This window comes from Portunus trituberculatus, chromosome 24 (assembly GCF_017591435.1).
Source record: "Portunus trituberculatus isolate SZX2019 chromosome 24, ASM1759143v1, whole genome shotgun sequence".
Lineage (NCBI taxonomy): Eukaryota > Metazoa > Arthropoda > Malacostraca > Decapoda > Portunidae > Portunus > Portunus trituberculatus.
Genome location: NC_059278.1, coordinates 11,999,918 through 12,018,163, shown reverse-complemented (window position 1 = coordinate 12,018,163; position 18,246 = coordinate 11,999,918). Strand labels below are relative to the sequence as shown.

At 38.2% G+C, this 18,246-nt stretch overlaps 1 protein-coding gene across 1 annotated transcript in view; it reads right to left on the bottom strand.

Annotated features, from left to right (window-relative positions):
• Positions 1 to 279: 279 nt before the first annotated feature.
• LOC123508351 (dolichyl-phosphate beta-glucosyltransferase-like) overlaps positions 280 to 18,246 on the bottom strand; it is a 54,724-nt gene continuing 36,757 nt past the window's right edge. The window contains exons 6-8 of the mRNA XM_045261982.1: positions 8,562 to 8,790; positions 8,257 to 8,342; positions 280 to 6,187 (exon numbers count right to left, since the gene is read on the bottom strand). Of these exons, the coding sequence (XP_045117917.1) occupies positions 6,075 to 6,187; positions 8,257 to 8,342; positions 8,562 to 8,790 (428 nt within the window). The 3' untranslated portion in view covers positions 280 to 6,074. The remainder of the gene's footprint in view (positions 6,188 to 8,256; positions 8,343 to 8,561; positions 8,791 to 18,246) is intronic.

Here is an 18,246-nt window from a genome sequence, read left to right as displayed (position 1 = left end):
TGATAAAGTTGTTACAACACATAATATGCATAGCTTTAAAGAAAAAAATAAATAAGTGTAGATATAGAGACAGAACACTGAGCCCCACTCGAACCTTGTACAATACAACTAGGTAAATACACACACACACACACACACACACTAAAATCCTCTTGCTTGCTGGTTTCATTTGATTTTGAAGTATGTAAATGTAAAGAACATTAAGTAAGCATCTGCAAAGCATGGGCACTCTTCACTTTTATGGAGTTGTCATGAGGCATTTATTTCATAATTCTAACCTTGGCTTTGACTATGTATTGTATCTTAAATTGCTAGTCTTACAGCAGTTCTCCTAAACAATCTTGCATTGGTTTTGGCTCCATTGAAAAAGAGCAAAAGAAAACAAACCTTTCATATTCTTTAGTATCAGAGGCATGCAAGATATTATATATAGGGTATAAAACATGAGGTTTCCTTTGGATACTCTAGAGGTGAAAGTACAAGCTATTCTTAGTAAAAAATATTCCATACACATGGGTGGCTTTGTTTACACATGAGGTGAAATTCATGTGGCTGGGTGACGGATACAACAGCTGGGCTAGGCAGCTGTTTTATGTCATAGAAACAGCTTGTCAGCATACTCCACCTTACTGTTAAGTGTGACATTTTTAATCATGCAGTATATGACCGCATTTAGTGCCACCATCTTGGTGTGAAACTTCAAATAACTGCTACCCTCACCATCTCCCTGCCTGGCATTGTAGCCTATTATTCCATTTTTTGTTCATTATAGCCATTCTAATTCTAACATTGTAATGTTTATTGGTAAATCACCTATTCATCACAATTCTTCTTCTCATTACAGGTTACAGTAATACTCCAAACTTGTTGAAATGGTGATGACTGTGTTGATGTGCATTGTTCAAAAGTAAAATTAGGAGTTATTCAGTCATCATTTCTACAGGTTTGGAGTATTACAGTACCCTGTAATGAGAATAGTAGTATTAATGAGTGAACAGGTGATTTACCAATAAACATTACACAATGTTAGTATTGCAGTAATTAATCAACAAATAGAATAACAGGCTCTGTGACACTTTGCCTACTTGGGGGACTGGCCAAGGGCAACAAAAAAAATTGATTAAAAGAAAAAGCCCACTGGGGTGTCAGTCGCCAAACAAATTAAATTGATAGTAAATAGACAGGGACTACAAGGATGGTAAAGCAGTCATGCTTTTTATAAGGCAAATATGAGATACAGTAATGTTTTTTACATAATGGCCTTCTGCCTCCAGCAGCCTTCCTTGGCCATCACCCCAACTGTTGGCAATTGCACAAGTAAAGCCTTACTATTGCCCTACATGTGTCAAACACTTGCCACAGCTGTTGTCAACAACATTGTTTCCTCATCCCATGAGGCAAGTAGTGGGGCCTATACAGAATAGTGCCTTGGACAGCTTTGCAGGGTGAAGGTGGGCCATGTCACCATGCCCAAAGGCATGACCAGCAACAGTCACCATTATAAGACCACAAGCCTGTCACCCATCAGTACTATCCCATCTCCCTCTACCCACATTTGTGCCACACCCTCACCACCCATCACCTCGAGCCCAGCATAACATTGCAAACCAGATAAAAATAAAGTTAGCTGTTACCAACTCAAATTTGACATTTTTCAGCCAAATTGGCTTTTAAAACTGGCTGAAAATGGCCACAGCAATTTCTTTAAATAAAAAAGTCATTTTTGTTCTTGTTCAAAGTCATGGCAAAAATTGCAGAAAGTTGCTGGTGCAACTTTGCTTAATCTGACTTTCAGAGAAAGTTTGTGGCTTTCAACTTTACAATTTAGAAATTCATGATGTGGCAATGTCACAATTCAGTGCTGCAACCCACAGTTCTGGTTGTATGTGTCACCATGTCTTGCTTGAAATTCACCCCAGAACTGAACAAATCTTCAAAATGCATATGTGTAGAGAACATTTTCTACTTAGAATAACTTTATTTTGCTTCTTGCAGTATCTGCAGAAACTAGTGTTATGTAAATACACTCTGTATACAGTAGAGAGCGCTTCAAATTTTAAGCTAACTTTGGATACTAATTGACACTCAGTCCCACACACAACACTGTGGGACTAAGCTCTCCCTTGGATAACAAAGTCTAGTACACAATTCTCCACATTGTAGGTTAATTATACCTATCTTAACTCACTTGCTAACATTTACAAACCACATTTACTCACTCACCATTTATAAACAATACATTTTCTCTTCTTTCCTAACAGATCCACAGCATGTTTATTACTCATAGCCCCTTACTATCTTTTATAAGTGATAACATTCTAATTTTACTTTGATTTAGCAAACTTACATTAAATACCCAAATCTCCAGGACTCTCCTCTATTAATACCCTCAGGATCAACAATACAGCTGAGTGGTTGGTCTAATTGCCATAGGATTTAGAACAAATTATCACCCATGCATTTACAATAAGGCACATGAAAGGCTTGCAGAGTTAAAAACCAGCATTATACTTCATCATTGATAAAACTAACCTCTGTACAACTTTACACATTTTGAGTTGGATGGTCATTTAAATTCTAAAGTGGGTAAAATGCTGAGCTGAAAAATTCAATGCAACTGAAAATGTAATGGAAGTTGACATCTCTCTGCATCCATTAATGCAGAACTCTGTTCAGTAACAATGGCTTATCCTAAAAATTTGTGTTAGACACAATATGTGCACAATATTTTAATAAAAGAAGTTTAAAGGTCAGTTTTATGCAAAGCAAGAATGAACTGCTTCAAACTGGATTCTTTTTGTTAGGAGTTAAAAAAAAAAAAAAATCATATTAGGAATGAAACACTAGTGGATATATAACTTTAGACAAGATCACTCAGTTGCTGCTCTCAAGTATCCAGTAAATGAAATCAAGTGTTTTATCTCATTATGTGTTGAACTTACTTAGCTTCCTTTCCTTGTTACTGTACCAACAATTAATTGCAGATAGTGTGAGGCTGAAAAAACACACTGCATGACCTGCCATCAAATCCTAAGGGAGCACACCCATGCATGATCTGCTGTTCCATTAGTGTTTTAGCAAAAGTAATGTTATCATTACATTAAATCCATCTCTACCTATAGTGCTTCCTCCATTCGTCCTTGATGTGAAGGGGCCTCCTTCCCATTCACTCATTTCTCATTGACTTTCTTGTGGAGAAATGTACCTGTCATGTAGAGTCTAACCATTTTTTAAATTTCTTTATTTTACTCATTTTTGAAATCCTGACAAGGCTAGATTCTTGAGATCTGGACAAATTCTTTATTTACTATGCCTGCATGACACAGCTGTGAATGCTGCCTGCAAAATCATGACTAACACAACTCAACTGGAGTCCTCAAGCACAATACTTTTTTTGGCAAACTTTCAGCTCTGCACATTCCTCAAGCACAATACTTTTTTTGGCAAACTTTCAGCTCTGCACATTCCTTCACTCCTGCAACAACTTGTCTCCTAGTCATCTCAAATGATGGCCTCTCCACATTAACTGTCTTCCTCATTATTTTGTGTAATACTTGGTTTCTCCAATAGACATCATGCAATTTGAGTCACAAGACAGTTTTAAGTGTTTATGCATGGGGTGTAACATGAGTTTTATGGATATTACTAGAGGTTAAAGTACAATTGTACTTTCACCTCTAGTAATATTCTAAGTAGAAAATTTTCTGTACATTTGTTGTTTGTTTAGCCGTGGAATGAAATTTCAATGTGGCAGGGAGATGGATACAATAGTTGGACTGGGTGACTGTCAGCATACTCCAGCTTACTACTGTGTTTCACTGTTTCACTGTTTGATCTGCTGCAGTCTCTGACGAGACAGCTAGACGTTACCCTACGGAACGAGCTCAGAGCTCATTATTTCTGATCTTCGGATAAGCCTGAGACCAGGCACACACCACACACCGGGAGAACAAGGTCACAACTCCTCGATTTACATCCCGTACTGCTAGGTGAACAGGGGCTACACGTGAAAGGAGACACCCAAATATCTCCACCCCGGTCCTCTGGCTTGTGAAGCCAGCGCTCTAACCACTGAGCTACCGGGCGTGTGTGTGGAATATCATGCAATACATTAAAGTATTCACTGTCACTGTACCATTGCTGTGGCTGGGTTTGAGCTAATTCTTTTTATTATGAAAATGGAATCCTTGTGGTCCAACACCAAAGAAAAATGGGTTCTAAGTACCTGTTGTAAATGTAAAAAAAATTTGTGATATCAGCCTAAATGTGTCTGAGCCAAGCCTTTTCTATACCCACTGTGATGAGCAGTGGTGAGTCATGAGGCAAGCCATACCCCAAGGGCATGCACTAAAGCATGGGCATCCTTTGGGATGACTCTGTCAAAATTTGAGCACTTGGTTAATGCATTGGGAATATTCTATGAATATTTTAATTTGTCGACACATAACGTGCGTCGCCCACAGTTTTCGGTATTTTACTGTGTTGTCATCTGCAGGGGACAGGTTAAAATAGATTGTACTTTTACCACTAGCAGTATTTGCAAAAACTTATGTTGCACCCTATAACATTGTGATGTCAATGCTGCTTTCATGGAATTGTAATAAAATACCACAGTAAATGTGGTAAAACTATTTAAGTAAGCATAAAAAGAGTGCCAAGCAACTTTTCATCCCAAGCTGTAGGTGTAAGACGACACCAAAATAATGAATGAATCATAATCACATGCAGACAGATGCTATCATCATCATCTTGCAGTAATAACCTGGGATGCTGCTTACCACTCTTTATATCCTTATCTATTTTTTTTTTTTTTTTTTTTTATGGCCTATCATGTCTGTATGTATACTTAAAGAGCATGTATAGGAAGCACTTTCAGCTTCCAAACATCAGTGGTGCAGGCAATTTAAATAATGGTACCCATATTAGGGCCCATATCACCACTCAAGCACACTTTTGGTGTAATTGGTGTAATCACCTAGAGCCTGGGTATCACGGTGATATGTAGGTACCTTTAAACCTCACAACAAATGGCAAAGTTTCATGGTAGTATGTGGTGGGATTCAAACCTACATGTGAACATCTGCTCAATCCCATGCTCACCATCTTATCCACTAGACCACTGCCACCCTTGTCTAGAAGAGCCTTCTTTTTTCATATACAACTATTATTAAAATTATTCATAAGTATAAGCACTTTCAACTCCACCCATGACTTAAAATTACATTCTCAGTTTTTTTTGGGGCAATTTAACTTTGTATGATAGTGGAATCTCAGTTCTCTAAATTAATTCCTGGATGCAGTATAGAATTATAAATGTTCAGAAACTGAAAATATTTAACCATGGCAGTAAATGAAAATTAATTAATGTTCCAGACACCAGATGATTTTTTTTTTTTTTTTTTTTTACAACTGCAGTTTGTGTGTAAAAGAAAAACTTCAAGATGAGTTAGTTCAGGACTAAGTGCATAAATCTGATATGATAAGTTTCAAGCCTCAGTTCTTTATAAGGGATAGCTCCACAGGGGAGTGATGTGGACTATGGTGTGGATGTACAATGAACAAGGGATGTGTGATTAACACACACACTGTGGTTATGTATGCACAGCTTTTTCAAGAACAGAAATTATAGTATGGCAACCTAAGCAATTTTGAGTTATAACTGGTTCCACTGTAGTATATCATTCATCTATTCAATGATGGAAAAAACAAATACAGAGCACAAGATGAGGGAAAAAATAATATTTTTAGTGTGGAAAAACCCAGCAACTGAGATAAGCAGGAGACAGGGTGACTGAGCCATTGTCTAATCAGTGACAATTTATGCTGTGCTTGAAAGCTGGCCCATTATAGTAATGATCTTACATTGATCAAAGCTGTTTCCAAGATACTTGAGGGCAACACTGATTACTCAACAAAATTCTTCCATTTCTACTTTTGTGGTCCCTCTGTAACTAAATAATCATCAAATCCAACATTAACAACATCAGCTTCACAACTCCTGCAACTTCACTCTCCCTTATGCTTGCCCATCCACTAGGAAACAACCATTGCAATAGTACACCTAAAATCTAAAATCATTTCTTCATGTCTCCTCGTATCCTCCAAGCGCCAAGAGTGTACCTAAGCCAGATGGTGAACAAGTCCAGCCCCATTTCTAGCCAACTCAGCACAGGGGTCATCTTTGTACCTGTAACAATCATCACAGTTAAATAAATTATTTAAGGTGATAGTGGTTTCTTTCTACTTTGAAATAAATTATTTAAGGTGACAATGGTTTCTTTTTACTTTATGAACAGTTTATTAAAACCTTACATAACATCTTTTCAAACAATTCATATGAAATGCTTTTTTAAATTCTTAGAATTAAAATTAATTTGAATTAACCATAAAACTACATAAAACATAATCAATTTGAATTAACATCATGAAACTTCATAAAACATAAGGACTTTTAGATTAAAACTTTTTCTTATATAACTAAGAGGGAAAAACTAACCAAGGGCAACATGAAATTAAAAGTTAAGGGGGGAAAAAAAAGCTCACTTAGTTGCCAGTCCCCGTGCACCTGAAAATTCTTAAAATTAAAATCAAGTTGAATTAATTCCATGAAACCACTTAAAACAGGACTTTTAGATCTAAAACTTTTGTTTTATGTATGAGAGGAAAGCTAGCCAAGGGCAACATGAAATTCAAAAGTTAAAAAAAAAAAAAAAAAAGGCCCACTTAACACGTTAACCGCGTTTGGCAACTGAGCACACTCGCCTGCACTGCGTAACTTTCATTACCCAACCACACCAGTGTCCATTGGACACTTTAGAGAGAAGAGGTATATATCATTGTGAGAGCGTGGCCTCTAGTATAGAGCGTAAAAATCCATGGTACATATATATACCGAATCGTGGACCAGTAATTTTTTTTCCCTTCTAACGCGTATTGGTACACCAGTGTGCCAGGCATGGGCTGTAGCATATGATGATATATTCTTGACACTATCAACTGTACCTGAGTAAGGTAATAACTTAGTTCCAAGTGGAATGAAAAACAGAGAAGAGATTGTTAAACCTGAAAGTGTCATTGAGTACAATAAAGCAAAAAAAGTGTTGATGTTGCTGATCAACTCAATTCCTACTACTCGCCACTCTACAAATCAAGGAAGTGGTACAAGAAGCTGGCTCTGGAAATGATTGCTGGGTTATCAGTGACAAATGCTCAAATTCTATACAATAAATACTGCTCAGCAAAACAAGTATGCCTAAAAATCTTCATAGGATCAGTAATTCTCTCTCTTACTAAAAACATTCCTGAGGAAATTACAAAACCAGGGAAGAGGACCTCTGATATATTGGGTGCAAGAAAAGAACATACCTTACAGGAAGCAGATGGACCAATGAAAAATACAAGGAAGCGATGGAGAGGATGCTATGAGAAAATCTCACTGTCTGAGGAATACAAGGTGGCCACAAAGAAAGGCTAGGAGAGTATTCATCTATTACAATGAATGTGAGGGTCAACCACTCCTTTGCATTTCATGTTTCAACGAAAAACATGACTTGTGTAATTAGTGATCAACATTATGATGATCTAATATTCCATTATTTTCTTATATTGATTGTATTTTTGAAGTAAAATGTCACCAAACATTACTTGTTATTCAGAAGTATATATTTTTTTCTTTCAACAAAGGAAATTAGTCTTATCATTTTTATCTTATTTTCCAGTACCTTAGCAACGCATCTGCGGCCATAATAAATACAATTTTATACACAAATTGTTTACATACTCAAGTTTATATTAGTTTTTAGAAAGTGATATTTGGGCCTCAGATGTACCAATACACAACAAGTGAAACATTTGCTCGGTACACGGGTGGCCTGATACGCGGTTAACGTGTTAATTACCAGTCCCTGTGCAGGTCCGAGAGATTTAGCCAAAAGAAAGGGATAAATGTCTTGAAATCTCCCTCCAAAATGAAGTAAAGTCATAAATATGGAAATACAGAAGCAAGTAAGGAGTTCCAGAATTTACCAGAAAAAGGTATGAATGATTGAGAGTACTGGTTAACTCTTGGATTAGAGAATTGGACAGGGTAGGGATGAGAAGAAGAAAGTCATGTGGATCAAGGCCACGGGAGGAGGAGAGGCTTGCAATTAGCAAGATCAGAAGGGCAGTGGGCACAAAAATAGCAATACAAGATAGCAATGCCACATTGTGGCAGTGAGAAAAAGGCTGTGATAGTGTAAAAAAAATTAAACAAACCTTCAATTTCATTCCATTCTACAGCCACCTCATCTATGGGAATCTTTAAAGACTGTGCCAAGTATAGCATTTCAACATCAAAGGCCCTGGAAGAATATGAAAAACACTTATTATATAAATTAAACATCATTAGTAACTAACTATCCTAATTTTTCATTCTTTATTTTCCTCTAAATTTAGCTTCCCATGCAATTTTTTCTTTAAAATAGGAAGGGAACTTCTCTTACTTATGGCATGTTAAAAAAAAGCGATCCTTTAATCCCACTGTCCCAAAATAAACAATGAAATAATGGAAACATACTGACCATCTTTCAACATGGAGGCTGTTGAAAAGGATACGGGCAGCTCTCCTGGTGAGCAGCTTAAATCCACACTGTGTGTCCCTCACACCCCGCACAGCAAACAGCCACACCAAGGCATGGAAGCCGTACATGAGCACTGTACGGAAGAATGAGCGTGTGGCCACTGATTCTTCCTCCAGGTGAGCACGGGACCCACAGGACACTCCCAGTGCATCACTCAGCTCTCTTTCCTCTGCCAGCAAGATAATCAGTTAAGTTGCTGAAAACTTTTGATGCTGCCAATCAACATGCTGCTCATCAATATCAAAATCAAATAAAGATGAAAAAAGTTCACACATGATTCTTTTTTCTGCCAAATAATGAGATAGGCATTAACAGGATATATAAAACAATTCGTACACTAAAAAAAAATTATGAATTACATGCATCAATGACTGTCCTACAAAGATAACATGATCCTATCAAGGAAATTAATGGACATAAGTAAATATAGCAGACTCAAACAGAGAAGCTATGAGATAATCAATTCCAAAACTAGTAGTAACTGGAATATTTTCCAAATATCAATAATTTGGAAGCCAATTAGCTTCCCTCTATAAAATCACATTCATTAATTTATCTATTAAATTCATATATTCATTTATCATTTATCTATTTATTTATTTTTTTGTTTTGTTTTTATGTTTGAGGGTCACTAGCCAAGGGCAAGAGAGGCCAGCCCACTGAGGTACAAGTTCCAGAATGTTGAAAGCAGAGTAAAAATGGATACAGGACAGGTGCCTCAAAACCTTAAGACTTCATCATAAGAAAGTTGCAGACTTCACAAAAGAAAAGGATGAATGACTGAAAATGCCCCTGTATGGAGTTAGCAGTTGGGAGGGGGTGACAATAACTGAAGGAAACAACTATAGACGTCTAATTTCACAGAAGCTGTTTTAGCAAGAAACAAGATCTATAGTTTCCAGTTTAAATTATAAGTAAAGGATAGGCTGAGGATATTCAATGTTGAAGAGGGGGACAGTTGAGTGCCACTGAAGAAGATGGGATAGTTGTCTGGAAGGTTGTGTCAAGTTGATAGGTGGAGGAATTGAGTTTTCGAGGCATTGAACAATACTAAGTTTGCTCTGCCCCAATCACAAATTTCAGAAAGATCCAGTCTCTGCATGAACTGTTTACTTCCTGAAGGGTTGGATGTCTATGAAAAGACATGGAAAAGTGTAGGGTGGTATCATCAGCATAAGAGTGGATAGGACAAGAAGTTTGGTTTAAATATCATTAATAAATAATAGGAAGAGGGTGGGTGACAGGACAGAACTCTGAGGAACACCACTGTTTGTAGATTTAGGAGAAGAACAGCGGCTGTCTACCATAGCAGCAATAGAATGGCCAGAGAGGAAACTTGAGATAAAGTTGCAGAGTGAAGGATAGAAGACATAGGAGGATAGTTTTGAGATCAAAGATTTGTGCCAGATTTTATCAAAAGCTTTTGATATGTCTAAGGCAACAGCAAAAGTTTCACCAAAATCTCTTAAAAGAAAATGACCAACACTCAGAGTAAGGAAAGCCTGAAGATCATCAGTAGAGTGGCCTTGATGGAAGGCATACTGGTTATCAGATTAAGGACTGTGAAGTGATACATGTTCAAGAATTTTTCTATTGAGGATAGATTAAAAACTTTAGATAGATACGATATCAAACCAATAGGACAGTAGTTTGAAGGATTAGAGCAAAGTTCATGCAAAGGGAAGCAGGATTTCAATAGTAGGTAGTTTACTATCACTCAGTGTCAAAGAGTTAAAGTGATTCTTATGGCATAATTGTATATGAATACAATATATGATATCCATTATAGCAGGCAACAGAGGGGCAGAAACACAAATATTGTGGTGAAAGCAACACACAAACTATAGGGAGTCACAAGAAGCAGCAGCAGCTGCCACAAATTGTAGCAGACAAAATAATACCTCCTCATCTCCTGCTTTGTTTTTGGTGTTCCATGCAAGATTTAACTTTGTGCATCACAAAACAATCCTTTCCTAGTAGCGAGACTTGTAAAAGGCTAATAAAAATGTTTTGTGAACACAAATATATATATGAAACAAACAGTAACATCTCCTTGAGGTGGTTTTTTTCTGACAGTTCTCACCCCTCAATCAGTCTGGAGCTAACCGGCACTATGAATGGGTTGTTTCTCTGCCTTTTCACCTATTGTCCTCAGCTATGGTATGTAAGTGTCCTTCACCAGGAAAGTAATTGCAAGAAATCAAGGAAGACTGTAACCAATGAAAAGAAGTTGGAAGTGTTTGATCACTATGCTAGGGGAGAAAAGACCTTGGTCATTGTCCCTGCAACGGGACTCAGGGAGAGCAAGTTGCATACCATCAGAGCTAATACAAGGAAAAAATGTGTTTTTATGGTCTCCATGACCTAGTGATGTATTAATAGTTTTATTAAGGTCTGAGCAACAAAATCCCCAAATAAGCAGACTTTCCCAGTGGCCAGAAATGTAATTCCCCCTATTACCATTGTTTTCTAAGGAGAAATTAAGTTTGAATAATGCAGCATCTCCAGGAAGGTCACCCTCGCATTCATAGAGAGTTGACTGGGAAAACAACACCGCCACTGCTCTGAACCTCCCCACCCCCTGCCCCTACACACATACAAGATCAGGCAGGGAGTTCCAGAGTTTACCAGAGAAAGGTATGAATGATTCAATCAATCAATCAATCAATCATGGGGGGTACACGTCAGGTAGCATGTCGCCTCGCCTACCCTATGGCGACACTCTAGGTGGTCACACAAAGCAAGTCTCCATGCAGGCTCCCTTCCCATGCCAAGTAACTCCCAGTTGCCTGGCACTGGTTAACTCTTGTATTAGAGAGTTGGACAGAATAAGGGTGAGAGGAAAAAAGCAACCCTTGTGCAGTAAGGCCGCAGGAGGAGGGGAGGCATGCAGTTAACAAGATCAGTAGAGCAGTTAGCATGAAAATAGTGATTAAAGATAGCAAGAGATGCAATATTCCGGTGGTGAGTAAGAAGCAGAAGACAGTCAGTCAGAGGAGGGGAGTTGATGAGAAACAGAAATTAACAAAACTGTGTGAGTGGAACCCCCCAAACATGCAAAGAGTACTCCATACAAGAATGGATAAGACTCTTGTACAGAATTAGCATTTGGAGGGTGAGAAAAACTGGCGAAGACGCCACAGAACGCCTAACTTCATAGAAGCTGATTTAGCAAGATGATGAGATGTGAAGTTTCCAGTTTAGATTACGAGTAAAGGACAGACTGAGGATATTCAGTGTGAAAGATAGGCACAGCTGAGTATCATTGAAGAAGAGGGGATAGTTGTCTGGAAGGTTGTGTTGAGTAGATAGATGAAGGAATTGAGTTTTGAGGCATCGAATACTACTAAGTTTTCTCTGCCCCAATCAGAAATCTTAGAAAATCAAAAGCCAGGCATTCTGTGGCATCTCTATGTGATCTGTTGATTTCCTGAAGGGTCAGTCATCTCTGGAAAGACATGGAAAAGTATAGGGGTGGTATAATCAGCGTAGGAGTGGATAGGGCAAAAAGTTTGTTTAAGATCATTAATAAATAATAGAAAGAGGGTGGGTGACAGGACAGAACCTTGAGGAACACTACTTTACATATATATAGAAGAACAAAATAATGGCTGTCTACCACGGCTGCAACAGAACAGTTGGAAAGAAAACTTGAGATAAAGTGACAAAGCAAAGGATAAAAACCGTAGGATGGCAGTTCTGAAATCAAAGCTTTGTGCCAGACTCTATCAAAAGCTTTTGATATGTCAAATGCAACAGCAAAAGCTTCATGGAAATCTCTAAAAGAGGATGATGACCAAGACTCAGTAAGGAAAGCCAGAAAATCATCAGTAGTGACCTTGATGGAAGCCATACTGGTGATCAGAAAGAAGATTGTGAAGTGACAGATATTTGAAAATCTTCCTATTCAGGATAGATTCAAAGACTTTAGACAAGTAAGAAATTAAAGCTATATGATGTTGGTTTGAGGGATTAGAACGGTCACCCCTTTTAGGAACAGACTGAATGTAGGCAAACTTCCAGCAAGATGGAAAGGTAGAAGTTGATAGGCATACTTGAAAGAGTTTGGCCAGGCAAGGTACAAGCATGGAACCACAGTTTTTTAAAACAATAGGAGGGACCCCATCAGGTCCATAAGCATTCCGAGGGTTTAGGTTAGCAAGGGCATGAAAAACATCATTACGAAGAATTTTGATTGAAGACATGAAATAACAACAGGGAGGAGGAGAGGGAGAGACAAGCCTAGAATCATCCAAGGTGGAGTTGTTAGCAAAGGTTTGAGAGAAGAGTTCAGCTTTAGAAACACATGAGATGGCAGTGGTGCCATCAGGATGAAATAAGGCAGTGAAAAATTAAGAAGTAAAGTTATTGGAGATGTTTTTGGCCAGATGCCAGAAGTCACGAGGGGAGTTAGAGTTTGAAAGATTTTTGGCATTTTCTATTTATGGAGTGTTTGGCAAGTTGAAGCACAGACTTGGCATGAAATATAAAGTGCATGAGATTCAGGAGATAGAAGGCTCAAGTGCCTTTTGTGGGCAACCTCTCTATCATGTATAGCCTGAGAACAGGCTGTGTTAAACCAATTTTAGAAAGTTTAGGATGAAAAAAAGAATGAGGAATGTACACCTCCATGCCAGACACTATCACCTCTGTTATGCCTTCAAAACACAGAGATTGATCTCTGACACGGAAACAGTACTCATTCCAGGGAAAATCAGCATAGTATCTCCTCAAGTCCTCCCAACTGGCAGAGGCAAAATGCCAGAGGCACCTCTGCTTAGGGAGATCCTGGGGAAGGATTGGAGAAATAGGACAAGATACAGAAATGAGATTGTGATCGGAGGAACCCAATGGAAAAGATAGGGTGACAGCATAAGCAGAAGGATTTGAGGTAAGGAAGAGATCAAGAATGTTAGGCATATCTCCAAGATGGTCAGGAATACAAGTAGAGTGTTGGACCAGTTGCTCTAGGTCATGGAGAATAACAAAGTTGAAGGCTATTTCACCAGGATGGTTAATGAAGGGAGAGGAAAGCCAACCAACACTGGTTTACCTATAAGAGTTTACCTATAAATTTGCTACAGGAAATGAGCTACGCTCGTGGCGTCCCGTTCGCTTGAATCCATTTATCATATTTTTCTTTAAAACTATGGATACTTCTTGCTCTCACTACACCCTCCGGTAATCTATTCCAGGCAGTGACAGTTCTTGCTGGGAAACTGAACTTCTTAATATCAGTTGTACACCCCGGAATCCTCAATTTCAAATCATGATTATCTCTTGGTCTTCTCGTCATATCCAGCTCGAGAAAGTCATCTCTATCAATCTTGTCAATCTCATTTACACACTTGAACAGTTGGATCATGTTACCTCTTCTTCTTCTCTCTTCCAACGGTGGCAGATTTAGTCTACATAATCTTTCCTGGTAATCTATATCATGCAAGGCTGGCACCAGTTTTGTTGCTGCTCTTTGTACCCGTTCCAGTTTATGTATATGTTTCTTCAAAATGAGGTGCCCATACCACCTATGCATATTCTAATTTTGGCCTCAGAATTGGTTCTATTACTTTTTTGACCAGTGTTTCATTCAAGTGAGTAAATGTAGTTCTGATATTTGCAACTACAGGCAACCCTCGTTTAACGAAGGTTCACACAACGAAATTTCGCTACAACGAAGGTTTCGTTTTACTACCATCTGCTCGTTTAACGAACACCAAACTCGCTTTAACGAAATTTTATCCCGGTAATTTTTTCCAAATTTGAAAGCCCCACCGTATCATGCAAGCTGACAGGCTTTTGAATACACCAGGAGCTGCTGGTACTAAGGCCTGCCTCAGGAGAAGTCCTGAGACACCTGTAGAATAAAGATCAAGATCAAGCCTCTCGTGGACAACACAGGCGCTGCCGATACAAAGGCCTGACTCAGAAGAAATTCTGCGTCACCTGTAGCATCAAGATCAAGATCAAGATCATGCGCACCACTCACTCCCCAGTCAAAACATAACAGCGTCACCAGCAGCTCATCTTCCCTAGTTCAACTTACCACCAAAACGCCCTGCAATGTGGCCTAACGTTACTAAGAAGACCAGGAAGTGTCTTACTCTCGAAGTGAAGCTGGGTATTATTCACAGACAAGAGAGAGGCCAGAAAACTAATAACATTGCTTGCCACCATCTTGACTCCATCTACTGTCTACTATTTTCAAGTCAGCAGACTCTATTAAGAAGGCTGGTGAGACCGCATCTTCCCTGAAAGCTAAAAGAACCACCTGAACTCGTGACTCTACAATGGATAAAATGGAAAGCCTTGTGGAAATGTGGTACATAAGTTTTGTATGCAGTACCATGATGTGCACTTTGTTTACATTCCACAGGTTGCCGGTTAGTGTATTTCCCGTTTCACTCTCCCTCCCTTCATAAAGTTACGATCATCAACATTATAAAGTTATGCACATACATACATTAGTGTACATTATAATGACTTAAATTAAACTACCTAAATGTTTAACTTAATTTTTACTTTCATTAAACCTTTTACTGTACTATGATGCACTCTCGCTTTGCTTACTCTCAATGGAAGTTCAAATCAGGGGTTAAATGTGTTAAAATCGGTTCACTTAACGAAGTTTCGCTTAACGAAATGTTTTTTAGGAACGTAACCTCTTCGTTAAGGGGGGTTGCCTGTATTGCCAAACCTTCCCCTACAATTTTGTTAATACATTATGTCCCTCAGGTGACAAGTTGTTTTGTACTATAACCCCCAAGTCTTTTTCTCTTTCTACACACATTAGATTCACTCCACCTAAGTTATAGCTTGCATGAGGTCTGTGTATACTTCTTCCCATTTCCAATACATGACATTTGTCAGCATTAAATTCCATCATCCTTTTATTGCTCCATTCGTGAATAATATCCAAGTCCTCTTGTAATCCTTGACAATCTTCTTGGGTTTTTACTTGTCTCATTATTTTTGCATCATCTGCGAACAAATTAATATAACTTCTCGAGAAACTCCATCCGGTAGATCATTTACATATGTCAGGAACATTAGGGGTGCCAACACAGACCCTTGTGGGACTCCACTCTCTACTTCAGCCCATTCAGAGCTTACACCCCGTACTACTGTCTTCATTTTTTCCCTGATAAGTAACTTGTCATCCATTAAGTATCTTGTCCCCAAGTCCTCCACATTTTTCCATCTTCCACTTAAGTCTTTTGTGGGATACCTTATCAAAAGCCTTTTTTTAGATCAAGATATATACAGTCTACCCATCCTCCTTTCAGATCAACTATATCAATTACTCTTGAATAAAAACTTAGAAGGCCAATGTTTTCCAACTTGGGGCCTTGATATTCTCCTAGTACTCCTTCTTCTCCAACATAATCACCATCTTTTACAAACACTGATTTAAACTTGTTATTTAATACCTGAGCTATTTCTCGCTCATCTTCAATAATCTCTCCTTCCACTTTCAGCCTCTGAATTGCACCTTTAATTTTGGTTTTACCATTAATGTATTTGTAAAAAAGTTTAGGATCACTTTCATATTTATCCACAATGTTTTTCTCATATTTAGCCTCTTCCTCTCTTCTCACCTCTGTATACATATTCCGTGCTCTATGATACTTTTCCTTTGTCCCTACATTCCTTCTTTTTCTCATATTTTTCCATGCTCTATCTCTCTCTTCTTTGGCTTTTCTGCATCGCTCGTTAAACCACACTTTTTTATCTCTCTCTCTTGGCTTATATAAAGGGACTGTTTTCTGAACCACTTTGTCATATACTCTCAGTACCTCTTCCAGCATTGCCTCTGTATTCAATTCCAAAATCCTCTCAAACCACCTCCTCTCTCTAAAATATTTCTTCATATTCTCTATGTCAGCGTTCTTAAAGTTGTACTTATTAATCACAGTTTTCTGGGACTCACACTCCAATCCATATCTGAGCCACACTTCACATATTAGGACTACGTGATCTCCTCTTCCTAATGGGCCCTCAATCGTGATATTACCTATTTCTTCCTCCTTTCTAGTAAATACTAGATCCAATCTTGATGGGTTATCATCTCCTCTAACTCTTGTCATTTCTTTGATGTGTTGGTACAGAGCATTTTCTGTCATTTGATCAAATACTTTAGCTCCCCAACTCCCTTCCTCGCATTTCGGCTCCATACTTTCCCAGTCCACTTCTTTACAGTTAAAATCACCATAAAGTATGATGCGATTTGATCCTGATTAATCTTTCTAAGGTATCCAAGGTCTCTTTCCTCATTCTCTCATGGCTTTCTCTTGTCCAAGCTCCTGTGTATGGTGCTACGTACGTTATCACTGTGATTTTTTCATTTTCTTTCGTTGTAATTTCCACTGCTAACACTTCAGCTAATTCAGACTCAATCTCTATATTTTTCACCCTTAAACTGTTGTGGACCAGAATACAAACTCCTCCACCAAATCTACCCACTCTGTCTTTCCTCCAAATGTTGTATCCTTCCCAGCCAAACAACTCCAAATTTATCTCTTTTTTTTACTTTAGTTTCCACCATACAAAATACCATGGGAATTTTTTCCCTTATCAAGTCTGCTATTTCTAGTCTTTTGGAGCTTATGCTATCCACATTTGTATAAATTAACCTTAGATCCACAAAAACTTCTTCCTTCACACCTCTTGTCACTACTCCCTCGGGGCCATCATCCCTCCTATGGCCCCTTTCATCTCTACTGACATACCTCTCTTGAACAGTCTCACCACTTTTCCCCTCCTTATAGCAAAAAAATATTTCTTAGCTTCTTCATCTGTTCTGTTTTCATTTTGACTTCTAGCCACTTTTCTCATCTCTTGAACTTTCATTCTCTCTGGTAATGACATATCTCTATTTATATAGATTTCTTTCATTCCCTCTATCCTTCTGAGCCTGCTTGCCATGGCCAACACCTCCCTTGCAGTTCTTTCAGAGCTGAATCTCACTTTCATAGGTCTTTTGTTACAACTTTTCTTATCGTGATCGTATCTACCAACTCGCCTTATATCTTATATCTTATCTAATATATCTTCCATTCATCTGTCTTCATCATCCTTTATTTCATCAAATATCTTATGCACCATATTTTTGACATGATCTTGTCTCTTAACTATACTTTCAATCACTGGTTATTGTATTCCCGATATAATAATTGAGGAAGCCCTTTCACATTCTTCTCTTATTAGGTTGGTATTTTCCTTGATTTTTCCCTTCACCAGTCCTTTCATGTCACCCACCACTTCTTCCACCCTGGAGCTAATTTTTGATAGCTCACTTTTGTCCTCATTTAAATCCCTGCTCAATTTTACCTCATTATACTTTCTTTCCACTAATTCTTCAGACTTTTTAACAGTTGTCTCAATTTCTCTCTTATTTTGCTCCATTTTTCCTACACACTCCTCTGATTTCTTCACACTTGACTCTACAGCTTTATTATTTTCTTCCACATTATTAAGTAAGGCATTCAACACTATCTTGTTTGCTTAGTTCATTTTTTCAACTCTTCAAACTGGCTTCTCATATTCTCTGCTTCTGTCTCAAACTGTTTGACCTTCCTCTTAAGGCCTACATCACCCATCAAACTTCTAATCAGACCCTTATTTCTCC